At 26.2% G+C, this 22,563-nt stretch overlaps 2 protein-coding genes across 2 annotated transcripts; both read left to right on the top strand.

Annotated features, from left to right (window-relative positions):
• Positions 1–1,216: 1,216 nt before the first annotated feature.
• On the top strand, positions 1,217–9,533 carry LOC145972908 (aminopeptidase N-like). Its single transcript, XM_083101951.1, has 12 exons — positions 1,217–1,294; positions 2,501–2,990; positions 3,118–3,594; positions 3,730–3,913; positions 4,233–4,383; positions 4,813–4,894; positions 5,399–5,760; positions 6,310–6,587; positions 7,951–8,141; positions 8,300–8,626; positions 8,742–8,811; positions 9,031–9,533. Exons 2-12 carry the CDS (start codon positions 2,521–2,523, stop codon positions 9,172–9,174), a joined length of 2,736 nt encoding a protein of 911 aa, XP_082958077.1. The 5' UTR covers positions 1,217–1,294; positions 2,501–2,520; the 3' UTR covers positions 9,175–9,533.
• A 2,069-nt stretch (positions 9,534–11,602) lies between these two features.
• LOC145972907 (aminopeptidase N-like) lies at positions 11,603–22,548 on the top strand. The gene is made up of 11 exons (XM_083101950.1): positions 11,603–12,087; positions 12,199–12,669; positions 12,815–12,998; positions 15,860–16,007; positions 17,398–17,479; positions 19,085–19,446; positions 19,783–20,060; positions 20,815–20,990; positions 21,156–21,512; positions 21,600–21,669; positions 22,329–22,548. The coding sequence occupies exons 1-11, from the start codon at positions 11,606–11,608 to the stop codon at positions 22,467–22,469; spliced, it is 2,751 nt and encodes a 916-aa protein (XP_082958076.1). The 5' UTR covers positions 11,603–11,605; the 3' UTR covers positions 22,470–22,548.
• The last annotated feature ends 15 nt before the right edge of the window (positions 22,549–22,563 follow it).

Below are 22,563 nucleotides of genomic sequence, written 5' to 3'. Positions count from 1 at the left end.
TTAGCATATATATATATATATATAGGAAGCTCAATAAAATATGTTATTAATACTGCACATATCCTGTATTTTCAATAATCGACCAAAGTAGTAACACTTCAATACTAACGAATTCAAAGTTGTGCGTTTAATTCATTATAAATATTGATGATCTGTTGAGAAAGAAAATGTTTTTTGACATTTAAATCTATAAATTTTAATCTTCAATCAAAGTGGACCAAATCGAAAGACGACGAATATTCCTTACATCTTTGAAATAAAGAAGTTAAGAAGGAATAAAGAAATGTAAATTAAGATTTCTTTAATTTTTCTCTTTTCTTTGTTATGAAGAAACACAGCTAAGCAAGTACAACAACAAAATATGCAGCCGTTTTGCTGGCCCGTTTATTGTTCATAAAATTAAAATTAGAAATGACATAGAATAGAAAATTAAATCGAGATTGGCACATGACAGCCACAGCACGGTAATTGGAGCGCAGAGAAGAAACAACATTTCCTTCTTTTTTATTGTTAGTTTATTTCGAACTCAAGATTACAATAATAAAATTATATAAATTTATCGATGTGGCTACTGTGCATGACGATGAATGTCAATCTTAACCTCTACAATTAATAATGTAGAATCAATTCTATGTGAAAAAGTGGATTTTCAGCCTCTATAGCGATTAAATGATCGAATATATTAATTTGCGTACAAATTAATGCCAAATAGGAAATATAGTGTAAAATATTTTAATGATACGAATATTTTAATGACAACTCTTACGATATGGACAACTCTTTTTTTATTTATTGTACATTGCTAGACTTTGTATTAATTCTGGAATTTTCTAAAAACGATAAAGATATAAAGTAAAATGAATATTTCTATCTTATATATCGAATGTACACGCGATTTCTCAATTAATTTTATCTTGCAAACGTACCAGAAAAATGGTTGTTACAAATAAAAACTTTAAATATGAAAACGGAATACAAGGAATGTATACAAAAAGGCAGCATATAAAAACAAATATATACATATTATTATATACATATAATTTTTATCGATAAGTAAAATATTCCTATGTTATATACATATATAATCAAGGTGTGTGTAAAATATTTACAAGACGCGCGCGCGCGCGCACACACACACACACACACACACACACACACACAATGTATCTTGTATATTTACTCTCAGGTATGCCGACAGTGTCGTCAGTTTATAACAGTCTTTTGAAGCGGTAAGATTGCTGTTGAATGTTAATTTGGAATTAAACTTAACTAAACGTCTGATTCAACAAGTAGGGTAAGACTTTAAATAAATTTACAATAAAATACTTATAAATGTCCTTTTCTTTTAAAATATGTATATAAAAATACGTTGAATAATAAGGCAGTTATTTTGTTTCTTACAAGAGACATTCCTTTTCAATTTTCAGTTTTCAAGACATGTTTCTATATTGCAATTATTATTTTTATTTTCTGTAAATAATGTAGCTAATAAGAAGATATTTAAAAGTATATTGTAATAACATCATTTAATCATATTTTGACATAGAAAATATGAAATCTAAGACAAGTATTTATTGACGTTATAATATTATTATATGCGTTTAAATTTACACACACTATAGCTATAAAATTATATTAAAAATATTTAATGTTATCTATATTTCATTTTTAAAATATTTTTTTTATAATGAATGCCTAAAGCCAATGTTTCTCAAAAATTCTCTCCTAATGTTACTTAAATAGAACATTTTTAATTAAATATGTAATGAACGCGAATGACGAACGAGCAATAGAGTAATATTTTGTCCGAAAAAATGAATGTGACATGACATATACTAATATCGTCTTTTCTTCATATTTGATCCGAATTGTTATATCAATTAAGTTTCAAATAATTTTATTTTGGTACATGTTTATTGTTCGTTCGTTTTTAATACATCTCTCACTTAATATTAGGAGAGACATATAAACTTTGAAGATAACATGTTAGTAAACATACAATCCATTTATAATATCCGGCTATATTGAGAATATCTCTGCATTTCTCATATACATTAATGCTTCTATAAATTTAACATGTATATGTAAAAAAGAGATTAAAGTTTTTAAAACTTGTTATATATATAGAATACTAGAATATGAAAAACACAGAAATATGTAATTGCACTAGAAGAAATCATAAAGATAAAACTAAACTTGAAATAAACAAATAAAATTACTGTTTACTTTGTTTGTTCTTTTCGGAATTATCTAAACATGTTCTTTATGTTTTCCAATATTCATTTTCAATATATCTAATATAACATTTCATTAAGTTATAATTACTTTTTATTAATGACTTCTTTTATTTATAAATAAATTGTATTGTGTTGTATCTTTCTTTATATAAATCTTATTTTCTTAAAAATTAATATAAATTTTCTTGAAGCTTTTTTACACAAAAGTCAATTGAATTGCATACTCTGTGTACCTTGTTTCTAATAAGGAAACGTTTTTATAGATATCCGAGTGAAATTTAACATGACATTCATAAAACTATTATTAAGTAATAGTCTAATATACATTGCTACAATGGCAACAATAATTTCTATTGATAAAACATCAGAAAGCGCACGACGCAGTGCATTAATCAATAAATTATCAAATTATATAACGCCATTACACTATAACATGGAGTTAAGATTAGTCAACGATTATTTCACTTGCGACTGCACAATTAGTATTTATATTATTCATGCAACGCAAAATATAAGTTTTCATATGCTGGACCCAATAAATAATGTAAGGACGTGGAAATTAACGCAAAATAACAGTGAAATAAATGTTTGTAAAAACATATCAACAAATTATTATGATGAAAACAATATAGTCGTGTTCAATTGCGAAAATGTCTTGTTGCCTGGAATGTACAATCTATACATAAAGGTTGAAATTCCAATTAGTATCGCAAAAAACCCTTTCAGAACTCCGTACATAAACAGAGATCAAGAGTAAGTAAAAAAATATATGAAATCACATGAAATGATATTGAAATAACAAATTGTATCTTTACGCATTCTGCGCTTATAATTGTCTAAAGTTAACCATTATTTAAAGCATATCGTTAAAATGTGGCAGGTGGTTAATCACAACAGGTATCCAATCAAAAGAACAGCAAATATTTCCGTTTTGGAATAAGCCCGAATTAGGAATTACTTTTGATATTTCCATAAAGCATTATCGAGAATACAGAGCTTTGTCGAATATGCCGATACGAGAATCTAGATTGGTAGAAGATGATATGGTGTGGACATATTTTAACAGGACTGCTTTAATCTCCATAGATAATGTAGCATTTATGGTGTTTGATTTTCATCGGATCAACTTGACTGAGACTGTTAGCATGTGGTGCAGACCGCAACTGATACCGCATGTAAAATTTGCGCTATATGTTATTGAACATATTACTATGTACTTAAAACATTATATATATTGGCATAATTCAAAGAAAGTCGTTGAGGAGACCCTTGTTTCATCTGAAAATAAAGTGGATCATGTCGCAATCTCAAATTTACAAGACGGAGTCAAAGATATCTTTGGATTCATCTTTTACAGGTAGTATATGTAATTAAAAATTGATATATTTATTCTATAATATAATAAGTTAAGGTATTTAATTAAAAAATTATATTATTATCCGAAATTTTTCATACATTTATACAGTATACATATTAGTATAATGATTTTTAGAGAAATAGATATCATGTATAATGAAGAATTGGATACTACCGCACGCAAAATGATAATTGCACCTTCAATAGTACGTAGGATAACACAAAAATATATTGGAAACCTATTGTGTCCATCTTATTGGTTTCAATTATGGTTAAACGAAGGTTTTGCTATATTTTTCCAAACAGATATTATCGATAAGGTTACTTTATTTCTAATTCATGAATACACTGTTAAAACGATTAATAGTTTACAACAGAAAACATTTAAATATTTGTATAAATCTCCCATTTTATTTCTTAAACATAAAAAAATATAATTCTTAAAATTCTTTAAGTTTTCATGATTCTACACAAAGAAATTTAATAAAAAATAAGGAATGTATGTGTTTATATTTAAATTATAGAAGAAAGAACAAACATTATTTTTAACAGAAGCACTTAATAAAGCCAATTTGTATATGTACCTTAAGTCTTTTATTTTTCATTAATTATAGATTGATTATATTGAATTGCATTTAGGCTTTACCAAATTCTCGGATAATGGATTTATTTATAGTTCAAATTCAACACGAATTATTCGACTTAAACCCTTATTTCGTTATCAATTGTGCTGTAGAATATGATAGTTACCTGGAAAATTATTTATTTCCTTCTCTTTCTCATTTCAAAGGTATGTAAATAACATTGAATAAATAAATTTTAAACATCTGAAAGTTAATTTCATGAAAAGTTAAATATGTAAATTATAAACAAATGTATTTGTAATTTAACTTTATTATTATTATCATATTTTATTATATTTCGTGCAATGACAGTATTAAAAGAACGTGTAAAAGTAAAAACTAACTTCTCTCTTTTGTATAGTTTTTATTAAATTACATAATATAATTTTTAAATTATAACTGTAAATATCTATCTACTACTGAAATTAATGTTTTTACATATACTTAATTATTTGCTATATAATTGTTACAATTAGTTGCAAACTTTGTTACGAATTTAGTTTTAATTAAATGCTATTTAAAAACTTATGTATTACGAAAAGTATTTTCAATTATAATTTATTAAATCATTTTTTTTTTAATTTCAATAATCGTAGGTTCCATTATATGGCGCATGTTAGAACAAATATTATCGCATAACAAATTTTCAAAAGCTCTCGACATATATTTAAACAATCAGTGAGTATTATATTGTAATGTAATATATGTATGTATATTGTATAGGAAGAGAAAATCTAAATATACATATAATAAGTTTGACAATATACATCCTTTTATTGTTTAAAAAATATGGATATTTTAAGAGTCACATTTATATCCTGTTATATATTTAAAAATTTTTCTCGAATAAATTTCAATTCGAGTTTTTTATAGTGAATAAGAGGTAGAGATTTACAGTTTCCGAATTATAAACAATTCAAACTAAACAATCTTTGGCGAAACAAGTTTTACCAACTTGCGGATAATATAAAAATTACTTTAATTTTTGTAATAAAAATTAAAATAATTATTTATGCTTATTAAAATTATATTGTAAAGTTTAAATACTTCTATGTTAGTAATAGTTTAATTTTTTATATATATAAAAGTACAAAGATAAATTATGTAAATTGTTATTTTCTTTTTTATGATGCTGATTATACATAGAGTTTGACATTATTAACATCATGTTAAATCTTACAGTTACACTGAGTCTATAGGAAAAACTGCTGATGATTTATGGAATGCCATGCAACGTATCATAGATGAATGGGATTCCGAATATCAGTTTAATGTGAAAAACGCAGTTTATTCGTGGGCCATGCAGAGATGTTTCCCCGTGTTGGAGGTGATGCGAAATTATTCTAATAATATTGTAACTATATCAGCACAATTTCACAACAAGTTGGATGAGAAACTATATTATATACCTATTACTTATACTACGGAATCAAAGTCCAATTTTATCATAACTTGGACAAATATTTGGTTAACACCATCGAATTCAAAAATTGAACTCTTTCTTGAGGAAAATCAATGGATCATTTTAAATTTACAACAAGCTGGTAAAAATTGAATGATAAATTTATATTTTATTTGCCTATATATATATCGATTCCTCACAATATTCCGTAAAAAATTATAAGAGTAAGATAGTCAAAAATTGAACAATTTATGTGATATTTCAAATTGATAAAGGATTACTTTAAGTTGACAAAATTTTACATAAATCGTAAAAAATATCTCGTAAAATATTTATTTTTCGACTATCTTACAATTTTTCTATTATTTTATCAATACTTTTATTATTTATCATATATTGTGTATAATGTCAACATTATGATAACAATCAAATCAATTTAAGTTAAAAATTTCTTACACATTAAAGTTTTTCAAAATCATTAAATTATCATTATATATAAGGTTTTAATTAAAAATAACGAAGAAACATATGAAATCTAATACACACACACACAAAAGTAGAAAATACAAACATTTTTAAGTATAATAATACATTTAATATCAAAATATCTTTAACATCTCGAAATATGTTGAATCAATATATGTAATTTTAAAATATCTAATAATCGACGAAGCAATTTATTTTATAATAGGATACTATCGTGTCAATTATGATACCGAGAATTGGCAAAAAATTGCGCAATACTTAAATTCTGAAGAATACAGCAATATACATGTTCTTAACCGAGCGCAAATTATCGATGACGCCTTCCATTTTGCAATAGAGAAAAAACTTGCATTCTCCATATTTTGGGAACTCGTTTATTATTTGCGAAAAGAGATAGATTATATAGCATGGTATCCTATGATCAAAGCTTTCGAATTTATGTCGAATATTTTCGTACTCTTAGAATTTTACCCTCAATTCCAGGTAAACACAATAATAAATTTTATCATATTTTCTATTAAGTCAATGCATAATATATATCGCAATTTCATATATTATAATAGTATAAATAATTCTTAAAAAATTAGATACATGCAGAGAATTGAAAAAATGAATTTAGTTGTATAATTCCTTCTTCGCCAAAATTCAAAAATCTAATTTCAAAGGACTTATGTAAATTTAAAAGTCTCGTTTTCTAAAATTTAATAATTACATGTTATAATTTTTGGACTTTTCGTATTCCGTATTTCTTATAATACTAATATTGTGTAGAATTTATATTTTAAATAATATAATTTACGATATTTAATTTTATAAAACTATAGATTACGATTACAATTACAATTATTTTCGTTATATTTATTTTCTTTTGTTATAAAATATTTATGGCGGATGTTAAAAGCTTGGAAATATTTTGCATAGACTGTTATACTTTTAATTTTGTTAAATTTTATACAAAATATATTAATCCATTTTCAAATGCTTGTTTTTTTAAAGAATTTGTAAATGATTGTTTTATAAAGAAAATTTACAAATTTGATATTTTTAAAATTGATATTTGTATGACATGCAGCATATTTAAATTAGATCAATTGAAAACAGATGATCGCGTAGCAAATTCATCGATGTATCAATATATACGGAGTTATATCACATTTAAATACATATATTATTGACATATATACAGGATATCAGGGCAATCTCATCCCAAAATGTAGCTCGTGTAGCTTAGCTCGAGAGCTTTTCAAAACACTATAATAAAGTATTTTTTCATTAAGTACTTTTCGAATTATGAGGCTTGGAATAATCTCTTAATTTTATATAAACCATAAAATATCTAATAAAATATTCATTTTTCGATTATCTTACCATAATACTTTCATGTACAAAATAAAGATAATCGAAACATGAATATTTTAACTAAATATTTTATGGTTTATGTAAAAATTAAGAAATTATTTCACGGCTCATAACTCGAAAAGTACTCGATAAAAAAATACTTTATTATAGTGTTTTGAAAAGCTTTCGAGGTAAGTTGCAAGAGCTTTTTTTGGGGAAGAGACATTGCCCTGACACCCTGTATATGTGTGTTTGTGTGTGTGTATGTCAATAATAAATGTATTTAGATGTGGTATAAATTATTTATATCATTATTCAAATAAATAATAAGTTAATTTGAATATTGTAGTATATACATAGTGGGTGCTATACAATTTTATTAAAATAAACACTTGTTAAAATAAAATTTTCTAGTAAAAATACGTTTACATTTGCACATATATTATATTTATTTCTGTAAATAAAATGAAAGAAATAAAAAGATGTTATATTTTTTGCCGAATTTTAGGAAAAATTAAAGCTTGGATTTATAGCATGGAAACTTGAAATAGATTTGTGGCATAACGAAAATAACGCTGATGATAATTTTGAATGTTTAAAGCAGGAACTCACAAAGTGGAAATGTATTATATATGATGCTTCATGCAGAATAAAGTCTTTTCAACTGATGCAATGGCATCTGAAAAATCCTGAACAAAAGTAATTCTTTTTGTGATACTTGATACCTTATAGAAATATTTTTTATATTGTGCATATGTTAGAGAAATTAATTATCACTTATGTCAAACATTATTTATGTAGTATTAGAACAATTAGCACAATTTCATTAGAAGATATTCTTTTCTGGATTTCTGTAGATTTTTGCATGGACAGAAAAGATGGACATATTGTAATGGTTTGCGACAGGCAGGTTCTTTATGGCATACAGTTTTTAATAATTACATGAAAGAAATGGATCGTACAATTTTAGAATGTCTCGCTTACAGTGAAAATTCTGAAATTATAGTTAATTATTTAGAGGAAAAGTTACCAGAAATTTATGTACACCATTATTTTAAATTACCTTTTGATCAAGTTAACTCAACAGAAGCTTTAATTACTAATATTTTTCTTTCTACTATTGCGAAAAATGCTAAGTTCATGCTTAAAGACATATTAAATAACTTCCAAAAAATAAAATACAGGTAATAACATTGCTTAAAGAACATATATTACACACAGACATAGATATATTACATACATAAGCACATGAAAATTTATTGAATTATTTATAATAAACTTATTGTTTTGTTCTCGTAGATCAGTCAGTAAGATTGCAACATTAATTGTTATAATTAACAATGTGTATTCCGAGGAACAATTAGACGAGGTAAATTTTAATGAATCAGAACTCCATACACTTATTATGTCTTATTATAAAATATATTTAATTAAATTTTTTTATATTAAATTTACTTTTCACTATAATATTGTAACATATTTTATATAATCTTCTTCTATAATTCTATTTATAATCATACTTCGAATGTGTGATAATGAGGCAATTACAAAATCATTTATTGCTGACAATTGTTAAAATCTTTTTTAGATAAAAGCATTCATCAGAAATGAGATTAGAGAATCCAGGTATTCCTTTGAAGCTCTTGATTATTTTGAATACAAGCTGGCAACACGGTGGTCGGAGATCGACAGACAAATAAAATATTTTCAGTTCTTATTCAGTTCTTATTGAAAAACTAGATTTATAAAACATCGAATTGTTTAGAAATATCACAAATATATCATGTTTGAAATATATTGAAATATATTTCCAAATTTATTAATTTACACACACATACACACACACACACACACACACACACACACACACACATATTCATATATATATATACATACATGTATATGTGTACATATATGATATTAACTTAATTTAAATATACAACTTTCTATTAAATATTAAAATTTATAATATATATTAAAATATATTACATAATACTAAATATGTATTAAATTTGAAATATGTATAAGAAATAAAACTTATTATATATAATACGACTTATTAATATTTACTATTTCAATTTTTAATTTAAACTGAGAATGAGAAGTAAATAAATAATTATGCTTTTCGAATTGAGTTTGTATTCATGTATGTTTAAACGTAACATGAAAGTGTTAACATGATAAAAAACTTAATTAAATGTATTATTGATACTGCACCCATTGTGTATTTCGAAATACCAGCCAAAATACTGATTCCACACTAATAAATTCAAAAATGATTTGATTTGTCCTTTATGAACATTGATGATCGGCAGAAGTCGAGAGAGAAAATGTTTTATGATCTTTAAATTTATAAATTTTTTCGTCAGTCAAAATTGATCGCATCAGAATACATATAACAAATGTGTTCCTGAAATTTCTGAAATAAGAAATTTATCTTAAAATGTAGTGGAGAAATGTAAATTAACATTTTTTCTTCTTTGCCATGAAAAAACATTGCCTGAAGCAAATACAATATAAAAATAAAACAAGTTATTCCGTTTATTGCTCATAATATTAGAACAATAAATGATAAAAATAGTAATAATTATTCACAAACGTTATAAGCAAAGTAAAAAATAATATTAGCCATCGCCGTACTTGTATAGGATTAGTGCCAAATAGAAAGTATAACATAAAATATCTCAAGTGATACGATATAGGCAAGTCTCTTTTATTTATTTTATACAATGAGCTCTTGAAGAAAAAATACTTTTTTATGAAAAAAATATAATATAATATACAAAATATCTTTATCTTATATATTATATATTTAGGTAAGAATCTTCTCAATTTTAATTCTCTCTCGCGAATGTTTTCCCAGAAAAATTGTTCTTACAAAGGGAAGTTTTAAATATAAAAACAAGGAATATAAAAGAATACAAAGACTAAATAAATATATACGAATTGACTTCTATCGATGAGTAACATACTCCTGTGTTATGTATAACCAAGGCGATATCTATATAATACTATGTACATTACCTGTTTATTATCTGGTATGCCGTATCTGTAACATGTTAGCGCCGTCAGTTTATGATAGCTTCTTGAAGCTATAAGATCGCAGATTGACTGTTCATGCTTTTGATATTAAACCTATAATTGTGAGTTCAACAAATAGGGTAAGACATTAATTAAATATTCAACAAAATATTCCACTTCTACATTTCTTTTTCTTTGAATGTATACATATGGAGTAAGAATGTGTGGAATAACAATCAACTATTTTATTTCTTAAAAGAGACATTTCTACTTTCGGTTGAATATATTTATTTATTGCAAATACTATTTTCATTCCTTCCATATATGCTAGCTAACAATATATTTAGACATGTAACAGCATAATTTGACCACCTTGACATACAGAAAATATAAAATACAGGCAACTTTTTTGATGTTATGAAGTATGTGTATGTTCTACTTTTCAGTGCAACTATAAAATTATCTCAAAAATATTTAGTACTATTTATATTTTGTTTTGAAACAAATTTTTTTAAATAAATATTTAGAATATATATTCTATAAAGTTAATAATAAATAATCTCTAAAAAAAGTTATATAAATAGAATATGATAATTTAAATATATATAACTAATAAGAATAAAGATCGTGCAATAAGTTAATATTTTATTCGAATAAATTTATTCTATGACAAACCTAACCTAACCTAACAAAGTTATTTTTAACATTTTTATGTTAAAAGTTTGATCCGAATAACTATATAAACAAAATTTTTAATAAATTTAATATCGGTTTATTGTTCGTTTATTCTTCGTTGGATTTTAATACATCACTCTCTTAAGGTTGAAACAAACACACTTTGAAAGTAACACGTTAGTAAATATACAAATTTCATCACGTACAAAAGTCAGTTGCCATAAAACGCAAAATATAAAAATATGTAAGAAGAAATCTTGAAAGTAATTGAATTTCAGAGAAATAAAAATTATGATTAATGTGTTTTCCCCTTTTCAGAATTACCTAATGTACGTTCTTCAATAAGTTTATATTTTTAAATTTTATCATATTTATATTTGTATTTAACATTACGTTTGTATATATTTCTTGTATATATGTTTCTAATAACAGAAATGATTTATATAGATACCTGAAAGAAATTTAACATGAGATTATTAAAACTATTATTGAGTAGTAGTATAATATACATTGCTACAATAGCAGTGAAGGATCCTACCGATAAAGAATCGGATATCGTGCAATGCAATGCGTTAAATTACAATTTATCTGATAATATATATCCATTGCATTATAATATAAAGTTAAATTTCACCCACTATCACTTGGCGGGTGAATATGTAATCACTATTTATATCATATATGCAACACAACATATAAGTTTTCATCTATCGAATTCAATAATAAAATCGATATCATTAATGAGTTGGGAATTAAAGCAAATTCCCAGTGGAAACATTTCTGAACTATTATCAACAACAGCAGATTATGAAACCAATATTGTTATCTACCATTTCAATGCTACCATATTGCCAGGAATATACAATCTGCATATACGGTCCCATATTCCGATTAATATAGTAAGAGAGTCTTTCGGGATTCCTTACATAAACGAAAATGGAGATAAAGGGTAAGTAGAAGAATATATTAAAATATCAAAAGCAAATTGTGTATATTTTTGCATTTACGCTTATAATTGTCTAACATTAGTCATTATTTACATATCGTTAAAATGTGGCAGGTTGTTAATCATAACGGGTATCCCAACAAGAAAGCAGCAATTATTTCCGTTTTGGAACGAGCTAAAATTAGGAATTACTTTTGATATTTCCATAAAACATCATCGAAGTTATAAAGTTTTGTCGAATATGCCGATAGGAGAATCGTCTGAACTGTTGTACGATGAAATATGGACATATTTTAACAAAACTGTTGTGAATTCTATAGATAATATAGCATTTGTGTTGTTTGATTTTCATCGATTCAAAATGACTGATACCATTAGCATGTGGTGCAGACCGCAATCGATACCGTATATAAAATTTGCGTCATATATTATTAAAAGTATTACTATGTACTTGAGAAATTATTGGAATAATTCGAAGAGATTCCTTGAGTGGACTACTGTTTTATCTGAGAGCAAAGTAGATCATATCGCAATCCCGAATTTACAAGATGAAGTCAAACATATTTTGGGATTCGTCTTTCACAGGTAATATACACATATAATTAAAAATAAATATATATTATATAATAATTTAATAACAATCTAATGTATTTAAATAAAAATTTATATTAATATATCTAAAATTTTTCATACATTCATACAGCATACATATTAGTATAATAATTTTTAGAGAAACAGATATCATGTATAATGAAGAATTCGATACTATAGCACGCAAAATGATAATTGCACCCTTAGTAGTACGTAGGATGATACAAAAATATGTTGGCAACCTATTCAATCCATCTTATTGGTTTCATATATGGTTAAATGAAGGCTTTATTGTTTTTTTCCAAGCATATATTATCCATGAGGTAATTTTATCTTTAATTCTATTTTTGAAAATGCAGTCAAAGTAATTAATAGTACAACAATGTATACAGAAAATTCTTGAATATTTGCGTAAATTTTTTTGGATATTTTTTCAATTGAAAAATATGCTAATTCAAATGTAAAACTTTAGAGAAAGACACCTGACTCGAATCGTCTTGGCCTTGCCATATGTTGTCAAAGTCACTGTCTTGAGTAACATTCAAAAGATTTTAGTCGTCGCTCGTTGTTTATTAAAAAGTTATTAACAAAAAGAATTTCCACGAATTATATGCAACATGCGACTATATGAATTTCTAAGCAATGTTGATTTGACTTCTAAAAAGATCAAGGTTACTTTAACTTTCTATGCAAAACGAGGTCCACTCCACATCACCTCTGAGTCAGCGCGAAACGAGGCCTATATTGTATGGTTCCACATGGGTTTGCAACTTTCCATGCGAAACGAGGTCTACCCCCACACCACCTCTGAGTCGGCGCGAAACGAGGTCCATTATTGTACATTTCCACATAGGTTTGCAAATTTCCATGAGAAACGGGGAACCATAGATCTCGCACTGTCTCAGAAGTAGTATAGGGTAGACCTCGTTTTGCATGGAAAGTTGCAAATCCATGTGGAACCATACAATAATAGACCTCGTTTCGCGCTGACTCACGGGTGGCGTGCGGTGAACCTCGCTTTACATAGAAAGTTAAAATAACCTTGACTTTCTTAGAAGTCACATCAACATTGCTTAAAAATTCGTATAGTCGCATGTTGTATACATATACGCTTTTGTTAATAACTTTTTAATAAGCATCGAGTGACGGCTAAAATCTTTCGAATGTTACTCAGAACAGTAACCTTGACAACATATGTCAAGATCAAGACGATTCGACCCTGGTGTCTTTTTCTAAAGTTTTACCAAAACTAACATTATTAACAAAAATTTTAATTTTATAACAAATAGGAGTCAGACGCGAATGAGAGTGCGCCATACGCTTGGCCGAAACATGGTGTTAATTATAATGATTAGTAATAGATATTTGTAAGCAAAATGAGAAATATCGAGGTAGAAGTATAAAGTCTGAATAACTTAGTCGGGGGTAAAAGCAATCGTCCGGCAAGCGAAAAATTCGGGTTCGATTCTCGATCCAACCCGTCATTTTTCTCCCCGATGTTTCCTTAGAAGTGTAAAGAGGGATTTATGAAAAATCTCGGATTAAGACTTGGTAAATCTTTACTTTAACTTACCCATCTCTAATGACTTTGACCTTGACCTATGTTGTCAAGATCACTACCCTGAGTGACCTCCAAAAAGTTTTAGCCGTCGGTCATTGTTTATTAAAAAGTTATAAACAAATAAAGTTTCATGAATTTCACGTAATTTTCGAACATATTACGTACTTAATAAAATGTATTTATAAGAAATATACGTTTATTTAATTATTTTGTATTTTTAATAACAAATATTTAATAAATTATTTAGGCAAAATAAAAAAGAAATATCAAAACAACAGTATCTCTATCACAAGTGAAATAAGTAAGCTAAATCAGAAATATATAAACATGTTATTACACAGTGCTTCGCAGTATATCAAACATTCAGTATATTCAAAGTTGTCAAATAGTGAACATGTTGCTTATGAAAAAATTACAAACCCATGAGAGGTCCATCAGAAACGTATGTGTACACACACAAGACGCACACACACACACGCGCGCGGGGGCCTCGTTTTATAACTTACAACATCTGTCCATTGTAACAAAGCAACGTCCACCTAGCCTACCGGCGGGGTGGTGCGGGAGGGGGGGCCGAAGGCCCCCTTGCACCCCCCGCGCGCGCGCGCGTGTGTGTGTGTGTGCGTGTGCATTTGTGTATGTGTACACATACATTTCTGATGGACCTCTCATGGGTTTCTAATTTTCTATGCTAAGCGATGTATCCATTGTATCCATATAATTCGACAAACTTTATTTGTTTATAACTTTGTAATAAACAATGACCGACGGCTAAAACTTTTTGGAGGTCACTCAGGGTAATAACCTTGACAATATATGTCAAGGTCAAAGTCATTGGAGGTGAGTAAGTTAAAGTAAAGATTTACCTAGGACTTAATTGTACATTTGGTACATGGATCAAGAAAAATTTGTGCGCCGTATACAATTAATCAATTTCATCAAAAAATTAATTTTGAAAAAATTATCATATGTAACATACTATTATATATAACACTATACGTCTGGCTCTTCTTTGCTGTGAAATTTAAATTTGTGTTATTCACATTGTTATTTATATAAAGCCTTTTAATCCTTAATTGTTAAAATTATTAAAGAGTAATTTCTAACCTAAAATTATTAAACAAAAATCTTATAAATTTATTTTTTATGTAATTATAAGAACATTTACTTTTTTTAAACCATGAACATAGACGTATAATATAGACCGCGCGTTCCCACTTTCTCCATTGTTTCAGCAACGTCAAATTTTAGAAAGAGAGAGCTTATTTTAATAATAGTTTCTTCTTTGTCTAAGGACGCGTGATGGGGGAAAGAAATCGATCAAGGCATATGTCAAATGTAATGGCCATATTAAATTTTTGCCCCACTCTTGTTATTGATAGACAGAGAAACTAACACCACGAAAGCATGCTGTCTCCTTCTAAAATTTGTTCAACTTTTTAGCCAAACGCGAAGTCTATGTACATGACACACTTAAATATAAAAACACGCTTTGCTATAGCTTTAAACTTTATAATGTACAAAATATTATAAATTATGTTTAGCAGCGATTGATTATGATTTTTTATATGTGTCTTAACAGCTTCTTTTTTTCGATTAATTTTACTCGAATTCTACTTTTAGACTGTGCCAGATTTTCGGATGATGTATTTGTTTATAGTTCAAATTCAACATGAATTACTTGATTTCAATATTTATGTCAATTTAAGTTCTACAGAATATGAAGATGATACTGAAAATTATCTATACACTTTTCTTTCTCGTGTTAAAGGTATGTACATATAACATTGTATAAATAAACAAATAAGCTATGATTCAATATTATAAAGAAATCAATATCATAAAGAAATCAGAAGAATCAATTATAAACAAAGTTATTTGTAGTTCGCAACTTATTTATTTACTATTTATTTATATTATTTACTTATTTATTATTATTTTATTATAATATTTTATTACAAATTAATTCTTGCTATAACAATAAGAAAATTATATCAAACACTTAAGACCTATTTCCTTATATTGTTTCCAATTATAACATGTTACAATTGCACATGTTACAATTGCAAAAAATATGAAAAGACATAAATATGATTTTGTACAATGATTTAACTTATTAAATCATTTAAATATATTTAATTATAAACAGATTCTTCCAAGATATATTCGAACAATTGTAATTACTGTATTTCAGAAACTAATCTTTATTTTTTGAGTATGTAAATAGTTCATTAATGTCAATATTATTAAATTATTTTATTGTGCGGTAATTCATCTCCATAAATTTTACTTCTATTATAGTCTTCTTATCAGTATAGCATTTTGATTGAGAATGTGTTCAATATCTTTCATAAAATATGTGTTTTTTTTTAAATACGTCTATGGGCATCATGGCACTTGTCATGATTATGCCTATAATGAACTAAATTGAATGCTATATGTAGCTACATAATAGAAGACTTTCTTTTTGGTCTCACATTTTTATATAAAGTTATAAATGATTGTACTGATTGTTTCGATAACTTAATGTTACTCAATTGGCATATTCTGAATGCATCTCAGCTGAGCTTGTTTTTTCATGGGTGTTTCATCGAAATGCTTGTATATGGTAGATATACGTCTATTAATAGTTTGTCAACAAAAAGATATTCAGATAAGATTGATTTTTTTTATTCAAACGCTCATTCCCTTTAAGAAACAGCTGATTCGATATCTTAGTTAGAATATATAAACAAAATAATTAAAAATTATCGTACATATTTTTATGTCTGTTTTCACTTTTTCTAATTTTATTTTTTTCCTTTTTAATTTTTAATCTTGTTATATATGTATTTACCTCTCTTCTTTCTTCTTATATCTTTTACTTTTTTATAATGTAATGCTATCACTATCACGACCAAAAAAAATTTTAGGTAAATAAAATTTATAAAATTTATCTAATCGTTTATACTTTCTATCTGTTATAATTATTATATTTTTTTGCTTGTTTTTTATTGAAATATACTTAATATTTTTTTAACTTTTGTTAGATAGGTTTAAATACGCAAACTTTGTTACTTAATTTTAATTTCAGATTTATTTATGTAACGAACTTATAAGCAATGCACAATAGGAGCATTTTAAATATATTATAAATCATTTTTTTATTTGTATCATTATAGGCTCCATCATATGGCGCATGTTAGAACGAACATTGTCGCGTAGTATATTTTCAAAAAGTATCAACATATATTTGAACAACCAGTGAGTATAATATATTGTAATATAATAATATAAATACATCGTAGTAAAAAGGAAAACCGAAATATATAATAAATTTGACAATATGTTTTCTTTCTTTATTGTTTAAAAGAGATATATATTTGAAGAGTTTCAGATTTACGCTGTTTTTTTTATTTATGAATGTTTCTCGAGTGAATTTCAACTTGAGTTTTTCTTAAGAAGTAAAGTACAGTTTAATCATTTTTAAATTACAAACAATTACTGTGTAATGCAAATTATGTAATATTTCAAATGTAAATTATATAATATTTCAAAAACCAAGTAACATACAAACGTATGGATAGTATAAAATTACAGTATTAAAATTAAAATTAAACTTATAAAACCATTATTATTAATTATTTATTCAGTCAAGGTAAATTAGCTTTAATCATTAATAAAATTATAGATGTTATATTACAACAGAAAAAAAAAAAAAATATATATATATATATATATATATATATATATATATATATATACTCGTCAACAAAATTATCGCATAGGTAATTTCATGTTAAATTTTCGCATAACTTCAAATAAATACAATGTCAAAAATGGTCGTAAAATTGAAATTTTTTTTTATTCTTTAGCTTAAAGCCTTTATTTTAAAAATCATTTGTCAGATTTCGAATTTATCCTCCCCATCCCTCTCGTCATATCTTTAAAAGTAAGGACGTGTTTCGTCTCCAAAAAAATTGCATAATTTGACGCATTCCACGCTGTGGAATAAATTTTTTTCGCAAATTTCATGATAATCATTGTAAAATATGGATTTTTATCTATGAATTAAAAAAATAATAAAGTTTGTACGATTTCTTTTCGAGAAATTACGACACATCAAAGTTACGTATATATATTTTTGTTCATTTACCGCAACATTAGCATTACCTGATGCGCATCACGAAGAGGTTGCTGGTCGGATTTGGCGCATCGTGTGTGTGTATGTGTGTCTGCGTGTGTGTGTTGGAGAAATGTGGAAATGTTCACATTTAAAAATGTGTATTGCCGCCTCATCTTCGGATAATCTCTTGCAAACGCTCACGCATATTATTGCTCTAATTATTGCCTGAGAAATTTCATTCCATATTTGATTTAGCGCTGTGATTATTTCCACATTTCCGTCCTCCAACACACGATGATTATCATAAAATTTGCGAAAAAAATTTATTCCATCTCGTGCGTCAAATTATGCAATATTTTGGAGACGAAACACGTCCTTACTTTTAAGTAGATGACGAGAGGAGGGGGAGGATAAATTCTAAATCTGACAAATGATTTTTAAAATAGAGGCTTTAAGCTTGAAAATGAAAAATAATTTTCAAATGCTACCATTATTGACGGAGTTATACTTATTTGAAGTTAAGCGAAAAGTTGACATGAAATTACCTATGCAATAATTTTGTTGACGAGTGTATTACATATTAAATTATAATTTAAAATTAACAAATTTTTATATTTCTATGAGACTTACATTATAACATTAAAATGTGTAACTATAAATTACGCAAATTATGATTTTTTTTTATGATGCTGATCAATTATACACAATGTTTAATATTATTGCCACAATGTTAAATTTTATAGACATGCTAAGCCTTTGGAAACAACTTCCGATAATTTATGGAATGTTATGCAAACTATCATAAATGAATTAGATTATAAGTATCAGTTTAATGTAAAGAGTATGGTATATTCGTGGGTTATGCAGAGATGTTTTCCCATATTGGAGGTGATGCGAAATTATTCTAATAATATTGTAACTATATCAGCACTGTTTCACAACAAGTTGGATGAGAAACAATATTATATACCTATTACTTATACTACGGAATCGAAGTCCAATTTTATCATAACTTGGTTAAATATTTGGTTAATACCATCGAATTCAAAAATTGAACTCTTTGTTGAGAAAGATCAATGGATCATTTTAAACTTACAACAAGCTGGTAAAAAATGAATGATAAACTTTTTTATTATCTATCACATTATATGTATAATTTCAACATTGTGATTATAGTCAAACCAATTTACGTTCAAACAAAATTTCTAGTATTAAAGTTTTTCAAAATTATTGAATTATCATATGTGAGGTTTTAATTAAAAATAATGAAGAAACATATCAAATCTAACACACACACATATAAGAATAGAAAACAAAAACATCTTTAAATATAATAATACATTTAATATCGAAATATTTTTAACATTTCAAAATATGTTGAATTAATATATGTAATTTCAAAGTACCCAATAATCGATAAAAGCAATTTGTTTTATAATAGGATACTATCGCGTCAATTATGATACCGAGAATTGGCGAAAAATTGCGCGATACTTAAATTCTGAAGAATACAGAAATATACATGTTCTCAATCGAGCGCAAATTATCGATGACGCATTCTATTTTGCGATCGAGAAGAAACTTGAATTCTCCGTATTTTGGGAACTTGCTATTTATTTACGAAAAGAGCAAGATTATATAGCATGGTATCCTATGATCAAAGCATTTGAATTTATATCAAATATTATAGCATTCATTGAATTTTATCCTCAATTCAAGGTAAACACAAAATCAAGAAATTTTCTATTATGCCAAAAGACACTTATGTTTTTCAATTTAATAATTACATTTTCTTAGATTACAAACTTTTGAATTGCTATTTTACTGTAATATTAATATTGTGGAATTTATAATATAAATGGTATAATTTATATTTAATTTTAGAAAATTATAGAATACAATTACAATTATTTTCTTTATATTAATTTTCTTCCGTTATAAAATATTTGTGGCGATATTAAAAACTTTATAAAATATTTTATAGAAATTTACTTATATTTTCAATTTTATCACATTATATACAACACATATTTATCTATTTGTAAATATCTGTTCTTGAAATATAAAAATTTACAATTTTGAAATTTATAAAACCGATATTTTTGTGTGATATGCAACATTTAAAACATATTTGTTTGTGATATATAACATTGGAAAAAAAGGATCGTATAGCAAATTCATCGATCGGCACATCAATGTATACAGAGCAATATATACATGTTAATAATGCATGTATTTAGATGATATAAAATATGTAAACAATTATTCGAATAAATGATCGGTAAATTTGGAAATTGTAATAATTCATGCTATAAAGTTTCATATACTTATTAAAATAAAATTATCTAAAAATACATATTTACATATATATATATTACATATACATATATATATATATATATTTGCAGATATATTATATTCGTTTTTGTAAATAATATGAAAAAAATTAAATTAAAAAATGTTTTTTTTTTAGGAAGTGCAAAAGCCGCTTGAATTAGAATGGAATCTGTTCAGCGAAGATAGCAATGATCATACTGAATGTTTAAAGCAAGAACTCGCAAAATGGAAATGTGTTATGCATGATGTCCTATGTAGAGTAAAAGCATATCAACAATTGCAATGGCATCTGATAGATCTGAAAAAAAACAAGTAATTTTTCTTATAATACTTGATTCTTTATAGCAGTATTTGTTATATGTGCATGTTTAAGGAATTAGTTATGACTTTACGTCAAAAATTATTTATGTAACACTAGAACAATTAGCACAATTTTGCTAGAATATTTTTACTTCTTTTCTGGATTTTCTTTTGTAGACTTTCGCCTGGATGGAAGAGATGGACATATTGTAATGGTTTGAAACTATCAAGTTTTAGTACATGGAATAGAACTTTTCATTTTTCCGTGGAAGAGATTGATTACACAATTTTAGAATGTTTATCTTACAGCGAAAGTTTTCAAATCATATTCAATTATTTAGAGGAAAAATTACCAGCTAGTATTGAAACATTTAGGCATATTTTTATGACCAATCTATCTTATAATCAATCCAAATCGATAGAGCGAACTGAAGCCTTAATTGCTAACATTTTTCTTTCTACTCTTGCCAAAAATACTAAATATATGCTTAAAGACATATTAAATAATTTCAGAAAATTTACATATTATTACTGGTAATGATGTTTCATAATTGAAAATACATAGATACGAAAATTTATTGTACATATTAATTATTGAAATGTATTATTTTGTTCTTACAGGACAGTCAATGAGATGGCGGTATTAACTGTTATAATTAATAATGTGTATTCTGAGAAACAATTGGGCGAGGTAATTTTAATGAATCATAGTTTGATATATATTTGTTTGTTGTTTCAAAGTCGATGTTACACATATTTTTGCTGATTAGAAATGCTAAAATTGAATTTTGTGATAGTAAACTTATTATGTTCGAAATATAGTCCGATGTTGTGCATACGACAAATTTGCTCATTTTGAGCAATTGTTGAAACATTTTTTAAAATAAAACAAAACAATAATTTTAAAATAAAAATATAACAAAACATTTCTATTTCACTTCCTCTGCCATTCAATCAGTGTATAGGAAAATAGGCCCCATAAGTCGAGGCCCCACTAGCCCACAGCTCGTGCAGCAGGATTACTGCTACACACGTACCAATAGCGTTCGATGGATTGTCTTCATCAAGGCGCTAGACTAAAAGTATCACTTTTTATTTGCTATCACAATGAAACTATAAATTTGCGAACATAAGTTTATTATCAAAAAGTATTCAATATTAGCTACCTACTATAGAAGTTTGTAACAGAATAAAACACACAATTTGTATATAATATATTTTATACACAATCTTTTACATACTTTGTTCCATAATTCTATCAATAATGCTCTCTGTCAATGAAGCTCTGCCTGTATGATAATGCGACAATTAACAAATAATTTATTGATGACTTGTTAAAATTTTTTTTAGATAAAAAAATTCATCAGAAATGAGATTAGAGAATCCAGGTATCCCTTTGAAACTCTTTATGTTATTGACCACAAGATAGAAATACGCCGGTCGGAGATCAAAAGACAGACAGAATTTCTTCAATCTTTGTTTACCAAGTAAAAATATAAAGATCTATAGTATGTCGAACTGTTTAGAAACCAAAAATGTAGCATAATCGTTTTGGATAAGATATATTGATGTAATTAATCACTAT

The sequence above is a fragment of the Camponotus vicinus genome, unplaced genomic scaffold (genome assembly GCF_025532165.1).
Source record: "Camponotus vicinus isolate PSW18456_S1 unplaced genomic scaffold, iyCamVici1.0 SCAF_6, whole genome shotgun sequence".
In the NCBI taxonomy this organism is placed as follows: domain Eukaryota; kingdom Metazoa; phylum Arthropoda; class Insecta; order Hymenoptera; family Formicidae; genus Camponotus; species Camponotus vicinus.
Note: the sequence above shows the minus strand (reverse complement) of the source record. Positions and strands in the feature narration are given on the sequence as shown.